Source organism: Oncorhynchus keta, chromosome 29 (assembly GCF_023373465.1).
Source record: "Oncorhynchus keta strain PuntledgeMale-10-30-2019 chromosome 29, Oket_V2, whole genome shotgun sequence".
Classification (NCBI taxonomy): Eukaryota; Metazoa; Chordata; class Actinopteri; order Salmoniformes; family Salmonidae; genus Oncorhynchus; species Oncorhynchus keta.
The window spans coordinates 9661495-9686839 of record NC_068449.1 but is presented as its reverse complement, the minus strand read 5'-3'; the positions used below and the strand labels follow the sequence as shown (position 1 = coordinate 9686839).

The 25345-nt window shown below is 40.9% G+C and overlaps 1 protein-coding gene and 1 long non-coding RNA gene across 2 annotated transcripts; one reads left to right on the top strand and one right to left on the bottom strand.

The window, feature by feature from the left end:
• The first annotated feature begins 2356 nt into the window (after positions 1-2356).
• LOC118362954 (uncharacterized) lies at positions 2357-3245 on the top strand. Its single transcript, XR_004821294.2, has 3 exons — positions 2357-2481; positions 2686-2759; positions 2919-3245. It is a non-coding gene; the product is annotated as an uncharacterized LOC118362954 (long non-coding RNA).
• An 8048-nt stretch (positions 3246-11293) lies between these two features.
• Positions 11294-24295, bottom strand: LOC127906084 (saposin-C-like). Its single transcript, XM_052485879.1, has 3 exons — positions 24251-24295; positions 17767-17853; positions 11294-11866 (listed from the first exon to the last, which is right to left on the bottom strand). Exons 1-3 carry the CDS (start codon positions 24293-24295, stop codon positions 11705-11707), a joined length of 294 nt encoding a protein of 97 aa, XP_052341839.1. The 3' UTR covers positions 11294-11704.
• Positions 24296-25345: the final 1050 nt, after the last annotated feature.

Below are 25345 nucleotides of genomic sequence, written 5' to 3'. Positions count from 1 at the left end.
CATCAGCAGGAAACATTTTCACAAAAACCAGCAAAAACATTCAAATAAATCTTTTACATTTGAAGAACTTCGGATGTTTTCAATGAGGAGACTCTCAGTTAGATAGCAATGTTCAGTTTTTCCTGAAAGATTTTTTGTGCAGGAGAAATCGGTCCGTTTGGTGCGTCACGTTTGGCTACCAAAAAAAAAACGAAAATTCAGTTCTCCAAACGCCAAACTTTTTTCCAAATTAACTCCATAATATCGACTGAAACATGGCAAATGTTGTTTAGAACCAATCCTCAAGGTGTTTTTCACATATCTCTTCAATGATGCACATTTCCAGGAACGATACCTCGCTGTCTGTATCGCATGGTGAAAGTTTTGCCGCTGAGAGTTACGCACCAACGTGGACAAAGGACACCGGACAGGACCCTGGCAAATGTAGTCTCTTATGGCCAATCTTCCAATGATATGCCTACAAATACGTCACAATGCTGCAGACATCTTGGAGGAACGGCAGAGCGCATAAGCTCGTTCACAGCATATTCACAGCCATATAAGGAGCGAATGGGAAACAGAGCCTCAAAAATCCTGCTCATTTCCTAGTTGAAGTTGCATCTAAAAATAGTGCCCCCTGGCTTCAAGAGGTTAAGCACATTTTTATCCTGGACTTATTTAGGCTTTCCATAACAAAGGAGTTAAATACATATTGACCTGATTCATCCAGTATTGTGTGTAGGCCAGTGACAAAAAGCTCAATTTATTTAATTTTAAATTCAGGATGTAACACAACAAAATGTGGAAAAAGTAAAAGGGTGTGAATACTTTCTGAAGGCATTGTATGATACTGACTTGTAAGTCTCTGTGCTATGTCCCTGTATGGGCTTGTAGGGGCACATGATTCAGTACCCTCTGTTCAGTGATGGTCATAGCCCCGTAACACTTTCTGCAGTAGCCTGACAGGCAGCAGTGGGTGTGCAGGACATGCCAGGCTAGGTGTTTGTGGTTGGAAAATGGTCTGACATATGAGGCTGTCTTTTACACAAAATCTTGTCTCTCCCCCGCCCTCGTAGTGTCTGGAGAAGTTGGACTGGAGTGTGAACCCACTGGGTGACGGACCCTGTCCTGCCTACTGTCAGCCTGCCCCCTAATGGCCAGATTCCCCCTGCTGGCCTGCATCTTCAAACCCTGCTTCTTGTAGCTACACAGCCTCCTACGGGCCAGCGCCTTCGCAGGAATAAAGCAGCACCGCCTCTTACTGGCCAGCACACTGGCAGGTAAACAGGTTCATTGATACCCTTTTTACATTGATATAACACATATTATTAGCATTAGAACATTTATATAAATGGTGAAAAGCATAGGAGACAGAATGGATACATTGCTGTCCACATGGATACATTGCTATCTGTTTGTGAGGTGGTTCTTGAAATGTGACCTAAGAATCAGCCATATCATCGTCCTACAGGGACAGGGCACCTGAAGTCAGTGAATCTGTCCCATAAAGCCCTGTGCTCTATGGGCTTTGAGCTGGTCCTGAAGACTCTACCTCTTCAATGTCTCACTCAACTTGATCTGTCTGCCATCCGCTGTGGATCCACTGACCACCCTCCTTCAAAACATCTGACGTTAGTACTCCTTCCCCAGATGAACACACAACACACGTACAAATGCACAAATACAAATGCACACACACACACAAATTAAAATAAAATAATATTCTATTGTGTACTTTCACATGAATTAAACATTGTTTGTCTAAATAACTGCATAAACTTTCACAGTCTCATCAGTAAATATTTACTTGTTGAGGAAATTTGTCCAGGAAGGGACATGATAAAGACTGCAAATACAATAAATAAATCAGTAAAGTCATAAAGAAGCTTTCAACAGAATTTGTTGAAACAATTGGTTGGGTTTCTGGTAATTGAACTTTTGTTTCTCTGTAAAGTGTTTGTGGTCTGTGGTCTGCTAACCAGTAAACCTAAACTACGGGTCTGAGGCAGGCGCCTTGAAAGTTGTGAAAACATTTCACAGGTTGAAAAGGAAGTATGTCATACACTTATCTGCTGCACTACTTTGCCTTTGGTATTCAAGCTAAGAAGCGTGTTGATATGGTAATTAGGATACAATGGTTGTCTATTCAAGTGTGTACACCATTTGACATAATGGAGAGCTATGGCATGAGGGTCTTATTTCATTTTTACATTATGGGGTATTGTGTGTAGGCCAGTGACCAAAAGCGCTTGTTTTCTGTGGTCTGCTAACCAGTTAACCTAAACCACGGGTCTGAGGCAGGCACCTCATGTTGAAAAGGAAGTGTGTCATCCACTTATCTGCTGCACAACTTTGCCTTTGGTAGTCAAGCTAAGAAGCATGTGCTGATATAGTAGTGAGGATACATTGGTTGTATATTAAAGTGTGTACACCATTTGGCTTAATGGAGAGCTATGGCAAGATGGTCTTCAATAGAGGAACAAATGTAGTGATGGTCCCCCTGTAAGTAGGATTCATGTCAACTAGTAATGTTTAAGCTGGAGGCCAAGCTGAGAACTCAACACTGACATATTGGGTGATAGACATAGTACCAACTGCCTGGTCAAGGGCAGACCATGATATCTGGGATTTGATTGGTCCCTTGCTGAAAATGGAAAAGGAGTCACAGAGAACATGGTTCTGATTGGTTCTTTGTGTGTTCCACAGGATGACTGCTCCCTGACCCACCTGAGTCTTGCAGGAAATCGACTGATGGACGGTAGAGTGGCCACCCTCGCCAGGTGTGTGTTTGTGGTTTCTCTCAATGTATATCACCCTTGTCCTTCTATATTTAGCTGCCTGGCTCTTTTCCAAGTGTCTGCCCTGTACACTACCTCTGGATCATGTGACCTGACTGTCCAGTACTGAGATCTGTAAGTTCTGTGTGTCCTGCTGTCTAGGTGTTGGCCTGTCTGTCTCTCTGTGGTGTATGTGGACCTGTCAGAGAAACAGGCAGGGACCTCAGTGGGACTCCACAGCCTCCTCTCCACCCAGCGACCTTTGACCTGTCTGAACCTCCATGCAACCTCCCAACATTTGGTGATTGACTGAAGAAATGGTCTAGCTGAGAAATGATTAAATCGCTTTGATCTGTCATGTTCCCCCTAGTCTCTTCCCACAGCCACTGTATCTCTGACACAACACTGGGGGTGGAGCTTCATGAGTCTTTCAAGTGAAACAATGTTCACACCCAACTGGTTGTGAGTTTTAAATAAACACAGCTTCACACTTTGGTTTCCTGACAGGCCTTCTTCTCACTGTTTAATATTTCTACAAAGGAGGGTGTTGGGTGAGCTTCAAGATACTGTGGTAAAGTTCCTAGTCGCACATCAGTGTTATCACCTTAATGTATCACAATATCACTCAGAGATTGGGCCAAGCCAATTATGGTTAGGATAACTAATTTCATCACCATTTATTGTAATTTCCAATTTCTAAAAAGCAATTACTAAATGGTTTCTGTTAGTGAAACTTGTGGATGGTGCTACTGCGACCTTGTTAACTATTTAAGCATACCCATTGTGCTGCTAACCACACTATTACACTATTACGGTTGGGGACATTTTTTTTAAACATGCACAAACCTTTTCACAGTTTGAATCATGATGCATGCGTTATAGAGTGCAGCATGAGCAAATCATTGGAAACGTAGTCTCTTCCCACAGCTGCAGTGTCTAACCTTTTAGTTTGAGGCAAGCCAGACTAAGTCATGCATGTGGTTATACTCAAGTCTAGCTAGAATCCTCTCAGAAGCAGATATATAAACATTACACTACATAAACCTATGTTTAATTTGAGTCTTCCTAAAACTGCAACCCTTCCCAGTTGGCTTTACAGCCTTTTTGTATTTTATTTGACTAGTAGACCTGTATTCTTTTAGGAACTCAGTCATGGTCCTACTGTTGTATAAAGTAGTTGTTGTGAAATTGTTAGATTACTTGTTAGATATTACTGCACGGTCGGAACTAGAATCACAAGCATTTCGCTACACTCGTATTAACATCTGCTAACCATGTATATGTGACCAATAAGATTTGATTTGATTTGTTGAGAGTTAGAAAAGTGGAATTCACAAGGTGTATCTTTTGATGACAGGTTGCAGACTGATCTCAGATATGTTATATTAATATTATGCATTATGTAGATATATCTACTTCAGTGTGTCTTTGTGGGTGTGGTTATACAGTTAATTCGGAAAGTATTCAGACCCCTTCACTTTCTCCACATTTTTACGTTACGGCCTTATTCTAAAATTGAATGAGTTGTTTTTTGTCCTCAATCTACACACAATACCCCATAATAACAAAGCTAAAACAGGTTTTAGGATTTTTTTTTGGCAAATGCATAAAAAAAATATCAAATGTACATAAGTATTCAGCTTCTTTGGCAGCGATTACAGCCTTGAGTATGACGCTACAAGCTCGGCACACCTGTATTTGGGAGTTTCTCCTATTCTTCTCTGCAGATCCTCTCAAGCTCTTTTAGGTTGGATGGGGAGCATTGCTGCACAGCTTTTTTCAGGTCTCTCCAGAGATGTTCAATCGGGTTCAAGTCTGGGGTCTGGCTGGGTCACTCAAGGACATTCAGAGACTTGTCCCGAAGCCACTCCTGCATTGTGTTGACTGTGTGCTTAGGGTTGTTGTCCTGTTGGAAAGTGAAACTTCACCCCATTCTGAGGTCCTGAGCAATCTGGAGCAGGTTTTCATCAAGGATCTCTGTACTTTGCTCCATTCATCTTTCCCTCAATCCTGACTAGTCTCCCAGTCCCTGCCGCTGATAAACATCCCCACAGCATGATGCTGCCATCAGCATGCTTCACCGTAGGGATGGTGCCAGGTTTCCTCCAGATGTGACGCTTGACATTCAGGCCAAAGAATTCAATCTTGGTTTCATCAGACCAGAAGATCATGTTTCTCATGTTCTGAGAGTCCTTTAGGTACTTTTTGTCAAACTCCAAGCGGGCTGTTGTGTGCTTTTTCCTGAGTAGTGGGTTCTGTCAGGCTACTCTACAATAAAGGCCTGATTTGTGAAGTTCTTGGTCACCTCCCTGACCAATGCCCTTGTCCCCGATTGCTCAGTTTGGCTGGGTGACCAGCTCTAGGAAGAGTCTTTGTGGTTCCAAACTTCTTCCATTTGGAATGATGGAGGCCACTGTGTTCTTGGGGACGTGAAATGCTGCAGAAATGCTTTTGGACCCTTCTCCAGAACTGTGCCTCGACACAATCCTGTCTCGGGGCTCTACAGACAATTCCTTTGACCTCATGGCTTGATTTTTGCTCTGACATGTACTGTCAACTGTGGGACCTTATATAGACAGGTGTGTACATTGATTGGACATGATTTAGAAAGGCAATCTACCACAGGTGGACTCTAATCAAGTTGTAGAGACATCTCAAGGATGATCAATGGAATCCGGATGCACCTGAGCTCAATTTTGAGACTCATAGCAAAGGGTCTGAATAATTATGTATGGTATTTCAGTTTTACATTTTTTGGTATTTTTTTTTAATTAACATTTTTCACATTGTCAATTTGTGTAGATTGATGAGGGGAAAACAATTATTTAATCAATTTTAGGATAAGTCTGTAACTTTCACGCCCTGACCTTAGAGATCCTTTTATGTCTCTGTTTTGGTTTGGTCAGGGCGTGAGTTGCGGTGGGCATTTTATGTTTTGTGTTCTATGTTTTCTATTTCTTTGTGTTTGGTATGGTTCTCAATCAGGGACAGCTGTCTATCGTTGTCTCTGATTGGGAACCATACTTAGGTACCCTTTTCCCACCTGTGTGTGTGTGAGGTTGTGTCTGTTTAGAGCACTTTGCTTGTGAGCTTCACGTTTAAAAATTTTTTTGGGGGTGTTTATTGTTTTGTTTGGCGTCATTTTGCTTAAAATAAAGAAAATGTACGCTCACCACGCTTGCACCTTGGTCCTCATCCTTCAACAGCCGTGAGAGAACCTCCCAACCACCAAAGGACCAAGCAGCGTGGTGTAATGGACTCCTGGACATGGGATGAGATCTTGGATGGGAAGGGACCCTGGAGGCACGCCATCCACAGGAGGAACTGGAGGCAGCTAAGGCTGAGTGGCAACATTACGAGGGAACACGGCTGGCAAGGAAGCCAGAGAGGCAGCCCCAACCAAAAAATGTTTGGGGATCACATGGGGAGTATGACAGAGTCAAGTTGGAGACCTGAGCCAACTCCCCGTGCTTACCGTGGCGGGCGTCGTACTGGTCAGGCACCGTGTTATGCAGTGGAGAGCACGGTGTCTCCTGTGTGCGTTCTTAGCCCGGTGCACTACATCCCAGCTCCCCGCATCTGCCGGGCTAGGGTGAGGATCCAGCCAGGACGGATTGTGCCAGCCCTGCTCTCCAGACCTCCAGTGCGTCTCCTTGGGCCAGGATATCCTGCGCCGGCTCTAAGCAAGGTTTCCCCAGTTCGCCAGTAGAACCCAGTGCGGCCTGTTCCAGCTCCCCGCACGTGCCGGGCTAGAGTAGGCCTGGTGAGTCCTGTGCCAGGGTCTCCCTCCTGTCCAGAGCTGCCAGAGTCTCCCTCTAGTCCGGGGCCGGCGGCGAGGGTGCCCAGTCCGGGGTCGGGGGCGATGGTCCCTGCTTGAGAGGCGTTACCTAAGTGGGCCAAGCCTGAGGTGGACCGGGGTCCAAGTCCCGCACCAGAGCCGCCACCACGGATAGATGCTCACCCAGACCCTCCCCTATAGGTTTAGGTTTTGTGGCCGGGGTCTGCACCTTTGGGGGGGTGGGGTACTGTCACGCCCTGACCTTAAATCTTTTTTATGTCTATGTTTTGGTTTGGTCAGGGAGTGAGTTGGGGTGGGCATTCTGTTTTGTTCTATGTTTTCTATTTCTTTGTGTTTGGCCGGGTATGGTTTTCAAGCTGTCTATCGTTGTCTCTGATTGGGAACCATACTTAGGTACCCTTTTCCCACCTGTGTGTGTGGGAGGTTCTCTGTTTAGACGACTTTGCTTGTGAGCTTCACGGTATGTTTTTGTAGTGTTTATTTTGTTTGGGGTCATTTTGCTTAAAATAAAGATAATGTACGCCCACTACGCTGCACCTTGGTCCTCATCCTTCAACAGCCGTGAGAGTAATGTAACAATGTGGAAAAAGTCAAAGGGTCTGAGTACTTAACGAATGCACTATACTTTCTAAGTTTTTGTATGTGAAACAATGTTGCCCCCCAACTTGGTGTGAGCAGTGGCTGAGTTGTATTTTTCAAATCTTCTCTCATTGATTGAGAGAAATGATCAAATGTTACAATCTTTAGCTAGCGAAAATAGTGTGGTGATTGGTCAAATTACAGTTCCTCGCATAATGTGTGGAATCACGGAATCCTGGAGGGACTGATCCTTTACTTTCACTTAGATTAGAATTCACTGTACTTTTTAATCCATGTAGCGAAATTTGATTAGCCAAGATATAAAACAAACGCACAACCATATTACCAAATTCAATAATGATCGTCATTGGCTACATATGGTTTACTATTTATTTGAGGAATATTCTGCGATATCTTAGCTTTACATTACATTTTGTATTAATTTGAGATTTTCTGGTCTCGTTCATTTCTCCCCAAAAAAACTTGTGTTAATTAATACAATCATTAATACAATCACTGGAATGGATTGCCTCAAGTTTTTATCCATATGGAATGTGGTGTGATTTCTTTATTAAACCCTTAAGAGTCAATTTCCGGAAAACAGCTTTTTAAAGGTAGACTCAACGATACAACGTAGATTCACAAAGTTAACATAGTGGGACAATTTCCGCAAAACAACTAAGAGCATTGAAGCATGATGCTAAACTTCTCTGCTGTTTTGGTCCCGAGGATACCACGTTCTAAATTGCCTGTCCTCGGTTGCAACACTAACTACCGAGTTCCAAACGACCTCTTGAAACAATGTCAGCACAAAAACTGTAGGTTGGGAGCTTCATGAAATGGGTTTCCATTGCCAGCAGCAGCACACAAGCCTAAGATCACCATGCACAATGCCAAGCCTCGGCTGGATTGGTGTAAAGCTCGCCGACATTGGACTCTGGTGCAGTGGAAACGCGTACTCTGGAATTAACCACAAACACTGATATAACATTTGTTTTGTCCCTGATGTTATCCTGAGCTCTCCAATATCTCAGATGCATTTCAGACACTTCAAAACTGTTATAAAATTGGTTTCTATAGCAGTAGGGGCAAAATCTTCATCAAATAATTGTTATATATATATAAATAGGTATATATATACCTACAGGTGTCCTAAAATACAAATTAAAATAGCTAAATGGTCCATGTTTTTACTATCTTAAAACAGCTCCATATGTTAGCTTAGTAAATATAGCCCTAAATGTATCACTTGTAAGCTAGCTGAACAAGTGTAAATCCATATGTCAGTGTGGTGTATTCTGCTGGAAACATACACTGATTATACAAAAAATTAAGAACACAGTTTGGGAAATCCATGGGCAATGCCAAGAGGTTGACCTTGATGACCAGGAAGTAGTGGAACTACAGCCGGAAAAGCGCATGGTAATAGTATGCTATGGTCAAAATGTTATGAACTAGCAGAAAGTGTAGACATTTCTGCAACTTCCTATTAGAATACTCAACCTGCTACTGAGTAACAGTAACAGAACAATCGGTATCAGCTTTTTTGGTCATCCAATAATCGGTATTGGCGTTGAAAAATCATGATCGGTCGACCTCTATTGGAAACCCTTATGTCCGTTACCCAAATTGCAATTCCTACGGCTTCCACTAGATGTCAACAGTCTTTTTTTCAAGGTTTCAGGCTTCTTTTTTGAAAAAAATGAACAAGTATTTGGAGTTTCTGTTGGGAGAGCACATGGACCAAATCAGTCTTTCAGCGCGCGAGGGAGAAGGCGCGTGCTTACGAATTTTCCTCTCCTATAGAACATAGTACTTTCCGTGTGAAATATTATAGTTTATTTACATTTTAGACTACCCGAGGATTGATTAGAAACGTTGTTTGACTTGTTTGGATCAAGTTTACCGGTAGCTTTTTGGACTCCTTTGTCTACATGTTGAATGAGTGGATTAGTGAAATCAATGGCGCCAACTAAACAGACCTTTTGGGATATAAAGAATGATTTTTTAAAAACAAAACGACCATTCATGTTGTAGCTGGGACCCTTGGGATTGCAAACAGAGGAAGATGTTCAAAGATAAGTGATTTATTTTATCGTTATTTGTGATTTTGTGAAGCCTGTCCTGGTTGAAAAATATGTTGATGTGGGGCGCTATCCTCAGGTAATTGCATGGTATGCTTTCGCCGTAAAGCCTGACAACGCAGTTGGATTAACAAGAAGTTAAGATTTTAAATGATATAAGACACTTGTATGTTCATGAATGTTTAATATTATGAATATTTATTTGAATTGCGCGCCCTCCAATTTCACCGGATGTTGTCGGCTTCAATCCCGCTAGCGGGACACCCAGCCCCAAGAGTTAAGTATCAAAAGTATATATAATTTCAAATTCCTTATATTAAGCAAACCAGACTGCACCATTTTTTAAATATTTTTTTATATTGACGGATAGCCAGGGGCACAGTCCAACACTCAGACATAATTTACAAATGAAGCATTTGTGTTTAGTGAGTTTGCCAGATCAGATGCAGTAGGGATGACCAGAGATGTTCTCTTGATAAGTGTGTGAATTGGACAATTTTCCTGTTAAAATGTAACGAGTACTTTTGGGTGTCAGGGAAAATGTATATGGAGTAAAAAGTACGTTTATTTTCTTTCGGATGTAGTGAAGTAAAAGTTGCCAAAAATATAATTAAGAAAGTAAAGTACAGATTTCCACAAAAAATATTTAAGTAGTACTTTACACCACTGCTTTGCAGTAATTTGACCATGAAGGCCTGATTTACGCAGTCTCCTCGGAACAGTTGATGTTAAAATGTGTCTGTTACTTGAACTCGGAAGCATTTATTTGGGATGTAATTTCTAAGGCTTGTAACTCTAATGAACTTATTCTCTGCAGCAGAGGTAACTCTGGGTCTTCCTTTCTTCTGGCGGTCCTCATGAGAGCCAGTTTCATTTAGAAGGCAAAAATCATATTTAATCTTCTCACAAATAGTTTCATATTAAATCATATATGTTCCACAAAATGTAGCTGTAAATCTGATAACTTGGACGTATACATTTGTAGAGTTACCGTTATTTGGTTATACCGTCCCTAATAAGATCACAAAACAACAACTGATTTGACATGATTGTTCTTTAAGTCCCTCCTGACCCTCATTATTTACGTGAGAAATATTTTTAAAATGTCTAACCTTTTGATGTTACAGTACTGCAAAACCTCTCTCTGTTGTAACAAAGGGATTTTTAACTTCCATTTCTGCAGAGTGGGAGAGAGAGTTTCTGCGAGGTTTTCACTGCCGCCATAAAACTGGCCAACTCCCCCAGGAGAAGGGGGGTATTGAAACCTTTGGTTAGCCAGAACCTTTGATGTCCATCCAGGAGGGCAAGTCATGACAATACCTATTTAGTTACATTTCATTGGGCTTATTTAGTTGCTATCTATATGTCTTACATTTTACCTCACAAAAGAACGTCCACATATTTACCTGCACAAACCAGAAGAAGACCTCAGTCACAAGATACTGAATGTTTTGGGCCAGTGTTGTCGCAAAATACATTTTAGACATGGACCACTTACACCCTTGAAATCATTAGCACAACCCTTTATCGTTAGCAGTTATCACGACTAACATTATGTACTACAGCGTGACTTGTGTTTACATTTATAGTGGTACTCTGAAAGTAGTGAAAATACCTTTGTCAGTTGAGGGGGGAATTTGATCTGTATTGCGTAAGATCTGTGTTAAAATGCAGGGTGGGGGCAGCAGCGTAGCCTAGTGGTTAGAGCATTGGACTAGTAACCTAAAGGTTGCAAGATCAAATCCCCAAGCTGACAAGGTAGAAATCTGTCGTTCTGTCCCTGAACAAGGAAGTTAACCCACTGTTCCTAGGCCATCAATAAAAATAAGAATTTGTTCTTAACTGACTTGCCTAGTTAAATAAAGGTAAAAATGAATGTCATTTCGCCTTTAAATTTAATTCGAGCTATAACTTGGATCTTCCACGATACAATCAAATTGAGCCCTAATTCACAGGATGATTTTTCCAATGTAAAATATCCAAAAGGGAGAGACCAAGCCCCTCATTTTAGAATGCATTCCAGGGAGATAGTATACATTAATAGCAAGGGTTTTATAGTGAAATGAAGGAGACAGTTTTTAATAACCTTCAGTGTTTAATTTAATAAAAATTGCAGTTGTAATCAATCAATCAATCAAATATATTTATGAAGCCTGTTTTACACCACCCGATGTCACAAAGTGCTATACAGAAACCCAGCCAAAAACCCCAAACAGCAAGCAATGCAGATGTAGAAGCATGGTGGCTAGGAAAAACTCTCTAGAAAGGCAGGAACCTGGGAAGAAACCTAGAGAGGAACCCAGCTCTGATGGGTGGCCAGTCCTCTTCTGTCTGGATGGAATGTCAGTCTTTAGCAATGTTAATAAGTGACTTTAAAGACTGCCATTCCATCCAGACAGTTGTGTATGAAAATAATGTTAAGGTAAGCTATGACAGCGTGTTCTGAAAGAAACGTGTGCCCAGGGCAATCATGGGTAAATGGTATTTTATTTGCATAGCTTCAATTTCTTACAAGCATCCTTTGCGTCCTCATCATTGACAAGTTCGTCAATCAGTTTTTCTTTGTATTTATTGACAAGCTTCTTGCAGATGGCTTTGAGTATCCCCATGCTGCCACAAATAGAGTCCAGTTTAGCAGATATGTTTTCCTGCAAGTAAAAATATAGAGAGATAGATCACTTACAGAATATGTTTTTTTATGTCATTGGTGACACAAATTAATTTGCTTACATAACATTGTGAGAATTGCAGAGATATAGCAGTATAAAGGGGTTTCTCAATTATTTCAATATGAACCTGACTAGGATTTATTATGGCTATAAAATACTGTATATTGATGAGACTGTTGTGTTTACACTGTTAGCTTCACATTTTCAGAGTAAAAACTCAACGGACACTATGACAGCTCAAACCAAGTTTATTCTTCCCAGAGGGTCAATACAGTTGCATTAGACAAAGACATGTTTAAAATAGTTGTGGTATATGTACCCGACTTTGGGTGGAGTCTCCCTCCTTCTCGCTAAACATTTGCATCTTTATTGAATCTAAGATGGCGCTGCAGTTGGACGTGTGTATCTGTCTTTGTCTTATCCCGTGTCTTATCCCATGTAAATAGCCAGTCTTTTTCGTATATATCTTAATCTCACTTTCTATCTACAAACAAAATATACTTTCCTGCAACACGCCTCACCCAGTGTGGTACGGATCTGCTATTTTTATACCTCATAGCTAGAACTTCCATCAGGAGCTAGCCAGCTAACTAGCTACTAGTCTTTGTTAGCCACGGCTAGCGGTCCTCGCCTTTTTTCCCCGTCATCAGCGAGTCTTATCTCGGACAACACCTGCCAGTCTGCACAGCGCGATATCAACCCAGAGCATATCAGACTGCTTCTCTACATCATATCATCGGATTCCTGCTGCTCTGGATCATTACACCGGATCATTACTCCGGATCATTGCAGCTTGCTAGCTGCTAATGAGTGGCTACTGTTAGCTAACACCTCTGTCCCAAAGCAAGCACCAGCTAGCCTTGAGCTAGCCTCAAGCTAGGCCGTCATTGAAAATATATATATACCAGCTAATGCTAGGGCTACAATACCTCCTTTGCTAATTTGCCTGAACCCTTTATTGTCAACATGGAGCCCCGTCAATCCATCACGACTGGATCGACATGATTGCCCGATGTGTTCTCAACAAGCTATTATGTTATGATGTTGCCGAAAACATTTACTAGCACCAGCATGCTAGTTTTTCTAAATGCTGTGTCCAGTGCTCACCTAGCATAGTAGTGACTACCGAACAGCACCTTGACTCACCTATTGCTGCTCTTTTGACCCTATGATCACTTGGCTACACAGCTGATGTTGATGCTGGACTGTTTCAATAACACAGTACCTACTTTTGTTTCACTGTCGGCCCCAGCCTCGAACCCAGGTCCTGCATGTACCTAACTTACCCACTCTGCCCATTAATCTCCATTTACCCGTTGTTGCCTTAGCTCTCCTGATCAACGCCTGTGATTTCTTTATGCCTCTCTCTAATGTCAATATTCCTTGTCTACTGCTGTCCTGGCTAGTTTTTACTGTTTTATTTCATTATAGAGTCCTCAGTCCCGCTCAAAATACCTTAGATAGCAATTTTGTCCCACCCCACACACATGTGGAGACCTCACATGCTTTAACTTGTCCCTCCAGAGACGAAACCTCTCTCATCGTCACTCAACACCTAGGTTTACCTCCACTGTACTCACATCCTACCATACTCTTGTCTGTACATTATGTCTTGAATCTATTCTACCATGCCCAGAAATCTGCTCCTTTTATTCTCTGTTCTCAACGCACTAGACGACCAGTTCTTATAGCCTGTAGCCATACCGGGGAGGCAGGGTAGCCTAGTGGTTAGAGTGTTGGACTAGTAACCGGAAGGTTGCATAGTTCAAATCCCTGAGCTGACAAGGTACAAATCTGCCCCTGAATAGGCAGTTAACCCACTGTTTCTAGGCCATAATTGAAAATAAGAATGTGTTCTTAACTGACTTGCCTAGTTAAATAAAGCTACACTTATCCTACTGTTCCTCTGGTGATGTAGAGGTTAATTCAGGCCCTGTAGCCCAAAGTTCAACTCCCATTCCCCAGGTACTATCATTTGTTGACTTCTGTAACCGTAAAAGCCTTGGTTTCATGCATGTGAACATCAGAAGCCTCCTCCCTAAATGTATTTTATTCACTGCTTTAGCTACAATGCTACAATGAAATCCTGGCTTAGCAACGCTACAATGAAATCCTGGCTTAGGAAGGCCACCAAAAATTCAGAAACGTCCATCCCCAACTACAAAAATGTTCGCCAAGATAGAACTTCCAAAGGGGGTGGAGTTAGCCTGCAGAGTTCTGTCATGCTATCCCGGTCTATGCCCAAACAGTTTGAGTTTCTACTTTTAAAAATCCACCTTTCCAGAAACAACTCTCTCACCGTTGCCGCTTGTTATAGACCACCTTCAGCCCCCAGCTGTGCCCTGGACACCATATGGAATTGATTGCCACACATCTATCTTCAGAGCTCGTACTGTTAGGTGACCTAACTGAGACATGCTTAACACCCCGGCCATCCTACAATATAAACTAGATGTCCTGAAACTCACACAAATTATCATGAAGCCTACCAGGTACAACTCTAAATCCGTAAACACGGGCACCCTCATAGATATCATACTGACCAACATGCCCTCTAAATACACCTCTGCTGTCTTCAGCCAGGATCTCAGCGATCACTGCCTCATTGCCTGCGTCCGTAATGGATCCGCGGTCAAACGACCACCCCTCATCATTGTCAAACGCTACCTAAAACAATTTCATCAAGCAGGCCTTTCTAATCGACCTAGCCCAGGTATCCTGGAAGGATATTGACCTCATTCCGTCAGTAGTGGATGCCTGGTTATTCTTTAAAAGTGCTTTCCTCGCCATCTTAAACAAGCATGCCCCATTAAAAAAATAGAACAAAGAACAGATATAGTAGCCCTTGGTTCACTCCAGACCTGACTGGCCTTGACCAGCACAAAAACATCCTGTGGCGCACTGCAATAGCATCGAATAGCCCCCGTGATATGCAACGTTTTAGGGAAATAGGAACCAATAAACACAGGCAGTTAGGACAGCAAAGACTAGCTTTTTCAAACAGAAATGTGCATCCTATAGCACAAACTCCAACAAGTTCTGGGACACTGTAAAGTCCATGGAGAATAAGAGCACCTCCTCCCAGCTGCCCACTGCACTGAGGCTAGGAAACACTGTCACCACCGATAAATCCATGATAATTGAGAATTTCAAAAAGCATTTTTCTATGGCTGGCCATGCTTTCCACCTGGCTACCCCTACCCCGGTCAACAGCCCTGCACCACCCCCACAGCAACTTTCCCAAGCCTCCCCCATTTGTCCTTCACCCAAATCCAGATAGCTGATGTTATGAAAGCTGACAAAATCTGGACCCTTACAAATCAGCCAGGCTAGACAATCTGGATCCTCTCTTTCGAAAATGATCCACTGTAATTGTTGCAACCCCTATTACTAGCCTGTTCAACTTCTCTTTAGTTTCGTCTGAGATCCCTAAATACTGAAAAGCTGCCGAGGTCATCCCCCTCTTCAAAGGCGGTAACACTCTAGACCCAAACTGTTACAGACCTATATCTATCCTACCCTGCCTTTCTAAAGTCTCCGAAAGCCAAGTTAACAAACAGATTCCAGACAATTTCAAATCCCATTTTACCTTCTCCGCTATGCCATCTGGTTTCCGAGCTGGTCATGGGTGCACCTCAGCCACTCTCAAGGTCCTAAACGATATCATAACCGCCATCGATAAAACACAATACTGTGCAGCCGTATTCATCGGACTGGCCAAGGCTTTCTACTCTGTCAATCACCACATTCTTATCGGCAGACTCAACAGCCTTGGCTTCTCAAATGACTGCCTTGCCTGGTTCACAAACTACTTCTCAGAGTTCAGTGTGTCAAATCGGAGAGCCTGTTCTCCGGACCTCTGGCAATCTATGGGGGTGCCAGAGGGTTCAATTCTCGGGCTGACTCTTTTCTCTGTATACATCAATGATGTCGCTGCTGGCGATTCTCTGATCCACCTCAACACCATTCTTTATACTTCTGGCCATTCTTTTAATACTGTGTTAACAAACCTCCACACGAGCTTCAATGCTATACAACACTCCTTCCATGGCCTCCAACTGCTCTTAAATGCAATTACAACTAAATGCATGCTCTTCAACCGATCGCTGCCCTTACCAGCCCGCCCTTCTAGCGTCACTACTCTGGACGGTTCTGACTTAGAATATGTGGACACCTAAAAATACCTAGGTGTCTGGTTCGACTGTAAACTCTCCTTCCAGACTCACATTAAGCATCTCCAATCCAAAATTAAATCTAGAATTGGCTTCCTATTTCGCAACAAAGCATCCTTCACTCATGCTGCCAAACAACATCGTAAAACGAACTGTCCTACCGATACTTGACTTTGGCTATGTCCTTTACAAAATAGCCTCCGTGTCACGCCCTGGCCTTAGTATTCTGTGTTTTCTTTGTTATGCTGATTAGGCCAGGGTGTGACATGGGTGATTTTTGTATCTTGTTTTGTCTAGGGGTTTTGTAGTCTATGGAGTTGTGTTCAGTTGAGTGTTCTAGGTAAGTCTATGGTTGCCTGGAGTGGTTCTCAATCAGAGGCAGGTGTTTATCGTTGTCTCTGATTAGGAACCATATTTAGGCAGCCATATTCTTTGGGTATTTTGTGGGTGATTGTTCCTGTCTCTGTGTTTTGCACCAGTTAGGACTGTTTTGGTTTTTCCACGTTTTCTTATTTTGTATAGTGTTCACGTTTTCATCTTTCATTAAAGATGTTTATAAATAACCACGCTGCATTTTGGTCCTCCTCTCCTTCACAGGAAGAAAACCGTTACACTCTGACACTCAGCAAATTGGATGTAGTCTATCACAGTGCATTCCGTTTTGACACCAAAGCCCCATATACTACCCACCACTGCGACCTGTATGCTCTAGGTAAAGCCACGCCTTATCTCAGCTCACTGGTCACCATAGCAGCACCCACCCGTAGCACACGTTCCAGCAGGTATATTTCACTGGTTACCCCCAAAGCCATCTCCTCCTTTGGCCGCCTTTCCTTCCAGTTCTCTGCTGCCAATGACTGAAACTAATTGCAAAAATCACCGAAGCTGGAGACTTATATCTCCCTCACTAACTTTAAGCATCAGCTGTCAGAGCAGCTTACCGATCATTGTACCTTTACATAGCCCATCTGTAAATAGCCCACCCAACTAACTCATCCCCATATATTTGTTTTGCGCCTTTATACACCAGTATTTCTACTTGCACATCTATCACTCCAGTGTTTAATTGCTAAATTGTAATTATTTCGCCACTAAAGCCTATTTATTGCCTTACCTCCCTAATCTTACTACATTTGCCCACACTGTATATAGACTTTTCTATTTTGTTATTGACTGTAAGTTTGTTTATCCCATTTGTAACTCTGTGTTATTTGTGTCGCACTACTTTGTTATATCTTGGCCAGGTAGCAGTTGTAAATGAGAACTTGTTCTCAACTGGCCTACCTGGTTAAATAAAGGTGAATATTTCTAGGCAGGAAACTAAGTGATACGGGCAATAAACTTTTTTTTCTCTTAACGTGACCAGACATACCTCAACCCCCTTCATCACTAATCCATGGCTATCTCCCCTCTCCCCTCACGTGATCATTTTCCCTGCACTCAGCACATTCCAAGCTTAATTGCACACACCATATACCTTCCTCCTACAGATAACCATTAACTTCTGGTGTAGACCCTCTAAATCTAAGCACTCAATAGTTCAATATGATATCTGAAAATGAACCCCAAGTTTAGACGTTAGCACCCAGAATCCATCAACACTACAACTAAAAAGTGTATTTGCATTATATTTATTAAATAGTGTAAAGCTAACGTGAGTTTGTTCTGTGACTGTAAAATGGAGGTTGAGCAATCTGTCATCATTACCTTGTTATTATCACCATCCAGCTGGGCCTTGACCTTGTTGATGATGCGCTTACACGCAAAGCAGGTACCTGGAAGGACAGCTTTGATCTGAGGGAGACATTTTAGGTTACAAAAATGATCAGGTATTTACTTAAATATGACATGGCAAAATGGTATTGCCAAATAATGACATTAACCTAGATTAATGTTTCTTTCTTTCTTTGGGATTAATTAAAACAATCACCACTGGGCTTAGTCTGTTTCTGCTCTCTTCACATGTTTGGCATGACAATGGGTGACAAGGAGTTGGGATGGTAGCACAAACAGACTGGCACTGGTGCTACCATTTTTTCATGCAACCTCATGCAAACCCCAATTTCTTTAGGCTTCCCAGCTAGCACATACCGTTCTGAGAACCATGTGTCTTAGAGCTTGGTGAGAGCGTTGTTGGCCTATGGTTATTTTGCAAACAAACTTCCCGCAACTTTCTGGGAAAGTTGCTTCCCACAGACGTCAAATCGATGTCTATTCCACATTGGTTCAGCGTAATTTCATTTGAAATGACATGGATACATCGTTGATTCAAAATGTGTGTGCCCAGTGGGTTGGCTTTGGAACATTCTCAGCACATTTAAGGAACTTCACATGAAACAATTTTATAAAATTACTTTAATATAAGCTTTCCTAAAAGTTCAAACATGGTTACATTTACATTTTGGTAATGTTCTCTGAACGTTCTCAACTGTTTTGACATCGGGAATGTTCTCAAATAGTTCAGTGAATGTTAAACACCGTACTTCTGTGGGAATTTCATTACTTTAGCATAATGTTTCCTCATGGTTTTATTTAAAGTCATGTTCTCAAATTGTTCCACGAATGTTCAGAAGCAACGTTGTTCTGTGGGAATTTCTGTACTTAAGCATTAAGTTGTTTTCATGGTTCTATTCATTCATGTTCTCAAATCTTTCTGAGAAAGTTAAGAAAACCATAGACACAACTTGAACAAAGAATGCTATTTAAAAACATAGACATTCCGTTCTCAGCATGAACAAAACTCTATCCTGTTAACTTCTTGACGCACCCACCCCGTTAGCGGGATCATTTTCATCAACACCCGCTGAATTTCAGTGCGCCAAATTCAAATTAAATTTCTAAATGTTCATGAAATCAATAATATAGCAATATAGCAAAACACAGCTTAGCTTGTTGTTAATCCACCTGGCGTGTCAGATTTCAATACAGCTTTTCGGCGAAAGCATAACAAGCGTTTATGTAAGAGCATCTCTCTCAGTAGACAAAATATTACAAACACCTAGCAGCCAAGTAGATTGGTCACGAAAGTCAGAAAAGCAATAGATTAAATTGCTTACCTTTGATGATCTTCGGATGTTTTCACTCACGAGACTCCCAGTTACACAATAAATGTTCCTTTTGTTCCATAAAGATTATTTTATATCCAAAATACCTCCATTTGTTTGGCGCGTTATGTTCAGAAATCCACAGTCTTGAGCGGTGACGACATCGCAGACGAAAATTCCACAAAGTATCCGTAATGTCCACAGAAACATGTCAAACGTTTTTTATAAACAATCCTCAGGTTGTTTTTAAAATATATAATCAATAATATATCAACCGGGACTGTTGCTTTTTCAATAGGAGAGGGAGAGACAATGGCTGCCCCACTCTGTTGCAAGAGCAAAACTCTGCGAACACCCAGCTATCCACTGACGTGATATCTTTCTCGCTCATTTTTCAAAATAAAAGCCTGAAACTATGTCTAAAGACTGTTGACACCTTGAGGAAGCCATAGGGAAAGGAATCTGGTTGATATCCCTTTAAATGGAGCGAAGGCAGGCTATGGAACATGGAGCTTTCAAAATAGAAACCACTTCCTGGTTTGATTTTCCTCAGGTTTTCGCCTGCAATATCAGTTCTGTTATACTCACAGACAATTATTTGACAGTTTTGGAAACTGTTTCTTGGCCTGAGAAATAGGCTGTTTCCAAATGGGTACGTTTTTTGCCAAAAACAAAAATCCTGCCCCCTACACTCAAGAAGTTAACCTTTCTGGCGTAGGCGTTGCACTAGCGACCCACCTCGACAACATCCGGTTAAATTGCAGAGCGCCAAATTCAAAATACAGAAATCGTCATAATAAATATTCATAAAATATATATATACATCGGTTTAAAGATTAACATCTTGTTAAAACTTATTCGGGACAGGGGGCAGCATTTTAACTTTTGGATAAATAGCATGCCCAAATTCAACTTCCTGCTACTCATCACCAGAATATAGGATATCTATATTATTAGTAGATATGGATAGAAAACTCTGAAGTTTCTAAAACGGTTTGAATTATGTATGTGAGTATAACAGAACTTATGTAGCAGGCAAAACCCCGAGGACAAACCATTCAGTTTTTTTTTAGGTCACTGTCTATTCAACAAATTTTCATTGGGAAATTAGATTTCTAAGGGACTTGTTTGCAGTAACTACTTGTTTGCAGTTTCCAAAGACTGTCACCAGTCTGGAAATTAGTTGAGGTTATTCCTTTGTGTAATGAAGAAGTACGGCCATCTTGAATCAGTGTAGCGTTATGTGTACTGTTTGAGAGTTGCGCAAGACTAGCAAGCCTGCTTGAGTTTGTTGTCGTCCTGTATTGACAACAGATAGACCCGTCTTCAATTTGTTCGATTATTAACGTTTAACCTCTAGTGACGAGCAATCCCGTATCCGGGAGCGTAATCATAGCCTCAAGCTCATTACCATAACACAACGTTTCCTATTCATGAAAATCACAAAAGAAATTAAATAAATATATTCAAACACAAGCTTAGCCTTTTGTTAAAAACACTGTCATCTCAGATTCTCAGATTTTCAAAATATGCTTTTCAACCAAAGCTACACAAGCATTTGTGTAAGAGTATTGATAGCCTAGCATAGCATTAAGCCTAGCATTCAGCAGGTAACATTTTCACAAAAACAAGAAAAGCATTCAAATAAAATCATTTACCTTTGAAGAACTTCGGATGTTTTCAATGACGAGACTCTTAGTTAGATAGCAAATGTTCATTTTTTCCAAAAAGATTATTTGTGTAGACGAAATAGCTCCGTTTTGTTCACCACGTTTGGCTAAGAAAAAGACCGGAAAATGCAGTCACTTACAACGCCAAACTTTTTTCCAAATTAGCTCCATAATATCGACAGAAACGTGGCAAACATTGTTTAGAATCAATCCTCAAGGTGTTCTTCACATATCTATTCGATAATATATCAGTGATGGCAGTTGGCTTCTCATCAGAAGCAAACGGAAAAATACTGCAGCTGGAGATTACGCAATAATTGCGACGGAGGACACCAAGCGACCACCTGGTAGATGTAGTCTCTTATGGTCAATCTTCCAATGATATGCCTACAAATACGTCACAATGCTGTCGACACCTTGGGGAAGCGACAGAAAGCCTAAGCTCATTCGTGGCCCATTCACAGCCATATAAGGAGTCATTGGCATGAGGCGGTTTAAAAAAATGTGGCACTTCCTGATTGGATTTTTATCTGGGTTTTTTCTGTAACATCAGTTCTGTGGCACTCACAGACATTATCTTTGCAGTTTTGGAGACGTCAGAGTGTTTTCTTTCCAAAGCTATCAATTATATGCATAGTCGAGCATCTTTTCGTGACAAAATATCTTGTTTAAAACAGGAACATTTTTCATCCAAAAATTAAAATAGCGCCCCCTATATCCAAGAAGTTAAAATTACCTAAAGTTGTATTACAAAAGTATTTTGAAATGTTTTGGCAAAGTTTACAGGTAACTTTTGAGATATTTTGTAGTGACGTTGCTCAAATTGGAAGCTGTTTTTTTCTGGATCAATCGTGCCAAATAAATTGACATTTTGGATATATATGGACGGAATTAATCGAACAAAAGGACCATTTGTGATGTTTATGGGACATTTTGGAGTGCCAACAAAATAAGCTTGTCAAAGGTAAGGAATGATTTACATTTTATTTCTGCGTTTTGTGTTGCGCCTGCAGGGTTGAAATATGCTACTCTCTCTTTTACTGTTGTGCTATCATCAGATAATAGCATCTTATGCTTTTGCCGAAAAGCCTTTTTGAAATCTGACATGTTGGCTGGATTCACAACGAGTGTAGCTTTAATTTGGTATCTTACATGTGTGATTTAACGAAAGTTAGATATTTATATAATTTTATTTGAATTTGTCGCTCTGCATTTTAACTTGAAATTGGCGAAGTGGGACACAAGCGTCCCCCCTATCCCAGAGAGGTTTTAATCCAGCCGCAGATTTCAAAAAAGCTTTACGGCGAAAGCATAACATGCGATTATCTGCGGACAGCTCTAAAATGAATCACTTACCTTTGAAGATCTTCATATGGTTGCAGTCACAAGAGTCCCAGCTACACTATAATGTTTTCTTTGTTCGATAAAGTCCCTCTTTGTATCCCAAAAACTCAGTTTTGTTGTCGCGTTTTGTTCATTAATCCACACGCTACAAGGCGGTCATGCAGACGAATTCATCCTAATAGTACCGGTAAAGTTTGTCGAAACATGTCAAACAATGTTTACAATTAATCTTCAGGTTGTCAATTGTCTAAACAATAGCGTATTCAATAGAAAGGAAAGACAACGAAAGGCGTGTAATCGGTCACGAGCGCAAACCAGCTCTGAATTCTTCCTCAGTCCACTGACAAAAGGTCTCATTCTTCTTCATTTTTCAGAAGACAAGCCTGAAACAAGGTCTAAAGACTGTTGACATCTAGTGGAAGCCATAGGAACTGCAATCTGGATCCTAACCCATTAGATACTGTATAGGCATTCAATTGAAAATACCCACATAAAAAATCCCACATCCTGGATGGATTTTCATCAGGTTTTCGCCTGCCATATCAGTTCTGTTATAATCATAGACATTAAACCTTAGAGTGTTTTCTATCCAAATCTACCAATTATATGCATGTCCTAGCTTCTGGGCCTGATTAACAGGCAGTTTACTTTGGGCACGCTTCTCATCCAGACGTCGAAATACTGCCCAAGCCATAAGAAGTTTGAAGTATGTTCACTGGGGACAAATTCCCTGCCATCCAGGACCTCTATATCAGGAGGTGTCAGAGAAAGGCCCTAAAAATTGTGAAAGACTGCAGCCACCCAAGTCATAAACTATTCTCTATGCTACCCCACGGCAAGCAGTACCGGAGTGCCAAGTGTTTGTCCAAAAGGCACCTAAACAGCTTCTACCCTAAGGCAATAAGACTGCTGAACAGTTAATCAAATGGCTACCCACACAATTTAAATTTAACCCCTTTGTTATTTGTTTCTTGATCTAAATCAACTTCCTTGCACTGGCTCTATGCACACTCACTAGACTCAATCTACACACTCACACATACTACACTGACACTCCATCACAGTCATACGCTCACACACACACACACACACACACACACACACACACACACACACACACACACACACACACACACACACACACACACACACACACACACACACACACACCACATACATATTGACGACACTCACACATAGACACACTCCCACATACACTGCTGCTATTCTGTTTATTATATATCTTGATTGCCTAGACACTTTTACCCCTATCCAAATGTACATACTAAATTTACTCAACTGCCTCGTACCCCTGCACATTGACTTGGTACTGGTGCTCCTTGTAAATAGCCTCATTATTGTTTTTATTGAGTTACAATTTCTTTTTTTATTTAGCAAATATGTGTGTTACTTTTTTAACTCTACACTGTTGAGAGTGGGCATGTAAGTAAGCATTTCACTGTAAAGGTGTGTTGGCCGTGCCCACTAATTGACCACACCTGATCTTAATGAGTGTTTGTTTCCTTTGAAATGGCATGCTAGTTTCATTCTGGTGGCTCAGTGGACTAATTCTGTGTTACAATACAAAATACATGTTTTTGCATAATTAATGAATAAGGAATTTCCATGTGTCCTATCTGTGCTTGGAGTTCAAAGAAATAAGCTAGCAGAAACATTTAATGGAAGTTATTAAAAAACCTCAAAATAAGCTATAATTTCCCTTCTCAAAGCATTAATATAACCTCCCAGAAAAGCATTAAAGGAACCAAAATAAAATGTTCTCAGAACCTCTCTGAAACCTAAAAAGAAAATGTTCCTTTCTGTTCTCAGAATGTAAAACAAAAGTGTCCAGTTTTACTGGTCAGAAAAAATATATCTTCTTTCCCACAGCCAATGTTAAACCAAAAACATACGTTCCCACACCTTCCAAGGAACCAAATGTGCCAGCTGGGTATTGTGTTGGGCAGTGTTTCTCAACTAGAGTCCATGAGTATCCCCAACAGTACAAATGATTTGGTAGACCCGGACAAGCATACCAGATTCAACTTATTATCTAGTTATCAAACTGAATCAGGTGTTTTTGTCCGGGGCAGTACTCACTAATACAATACAATGAAAAGTCTCCAACACTACCTCGGCATGGTTGTCATCTCTGTCCATTAGGTAGTCCCCCCACATGATTCTATTAGCATTGTCATTTTATGACAAAAACGATAACATCTTTACAATAGGTAAATGGTCAATCCATTTGGATTCAATCACTTTTTGACAGCACCCCTTTCGATTTGAATGATTCCGTCCATATATGACCATTGTAGGAGTGCTCAGAAAGTGACATTTTAGACCTGAATGCCAAGATATTAAAGAGATAAAAGTGTTCAATGTTTACATATTTTGCATAACCCACCATACTATGAGACATCCATGTCTTCATCACTGGGAAATATTCAATGGTTGAGATTAATATAATTTAAAAGCTTACAAATGGGGTTGTCAAATATTTTATAATTTCTGGGGGGGAAAAAGTTTAAAATAAAAAGTTTATATTTTTTACCTTTAAAAAAAATCAATGATCTAAAAACGTGAACATTTCTATTTTTTTTCATGTTGACAGTTGTAGTTTAGACCCTATTCTACATCATCATCTAAGTTGTGTTGTGCCCGCCATCGGTTGAGACACAACATGCTCTTGAAGACAGGGTGGATATCATGTTTTGGCTGATAAATGTACTAAAATGTGAATCTAATGGTTGGAGGTCCACACATCAGAGAATGTTGACTTGAATGGGAATATCTGTTGTTAAAGATTATACTGTCAATCCTCTATAGGAAACCTATTGAAATCAAAAAAGATACCAGATGCCATCTCAACCGATGGAGGAAACAACACAAAAAGCTCAGATTTGAAATAGGGTTTAAGCTTCAAAATAATCGGAGTTGAAGCGTTTTTAGATGCATTATTTTTTTTAAATAAAATAAAATGTGAAGTAAGGGGGTGGATCAGCTTTAATATTGCAGATTGTTGCTTCCATCAATGTAATCGTCTGCATAATTTTCAATCCCCCGTATATTTTTGGGGTAAATATATAGCTATATACAGTTGATGTCGGAAGTTTGCATACACTTAGGTTGGAGTCATTAAAACTAGTTTTTCAACCACTCCATCAATTTCTTGTTAACAAACTATAGTTTAGGAAAGTCGGTTAGGACATCTACTTTGTGCATGAC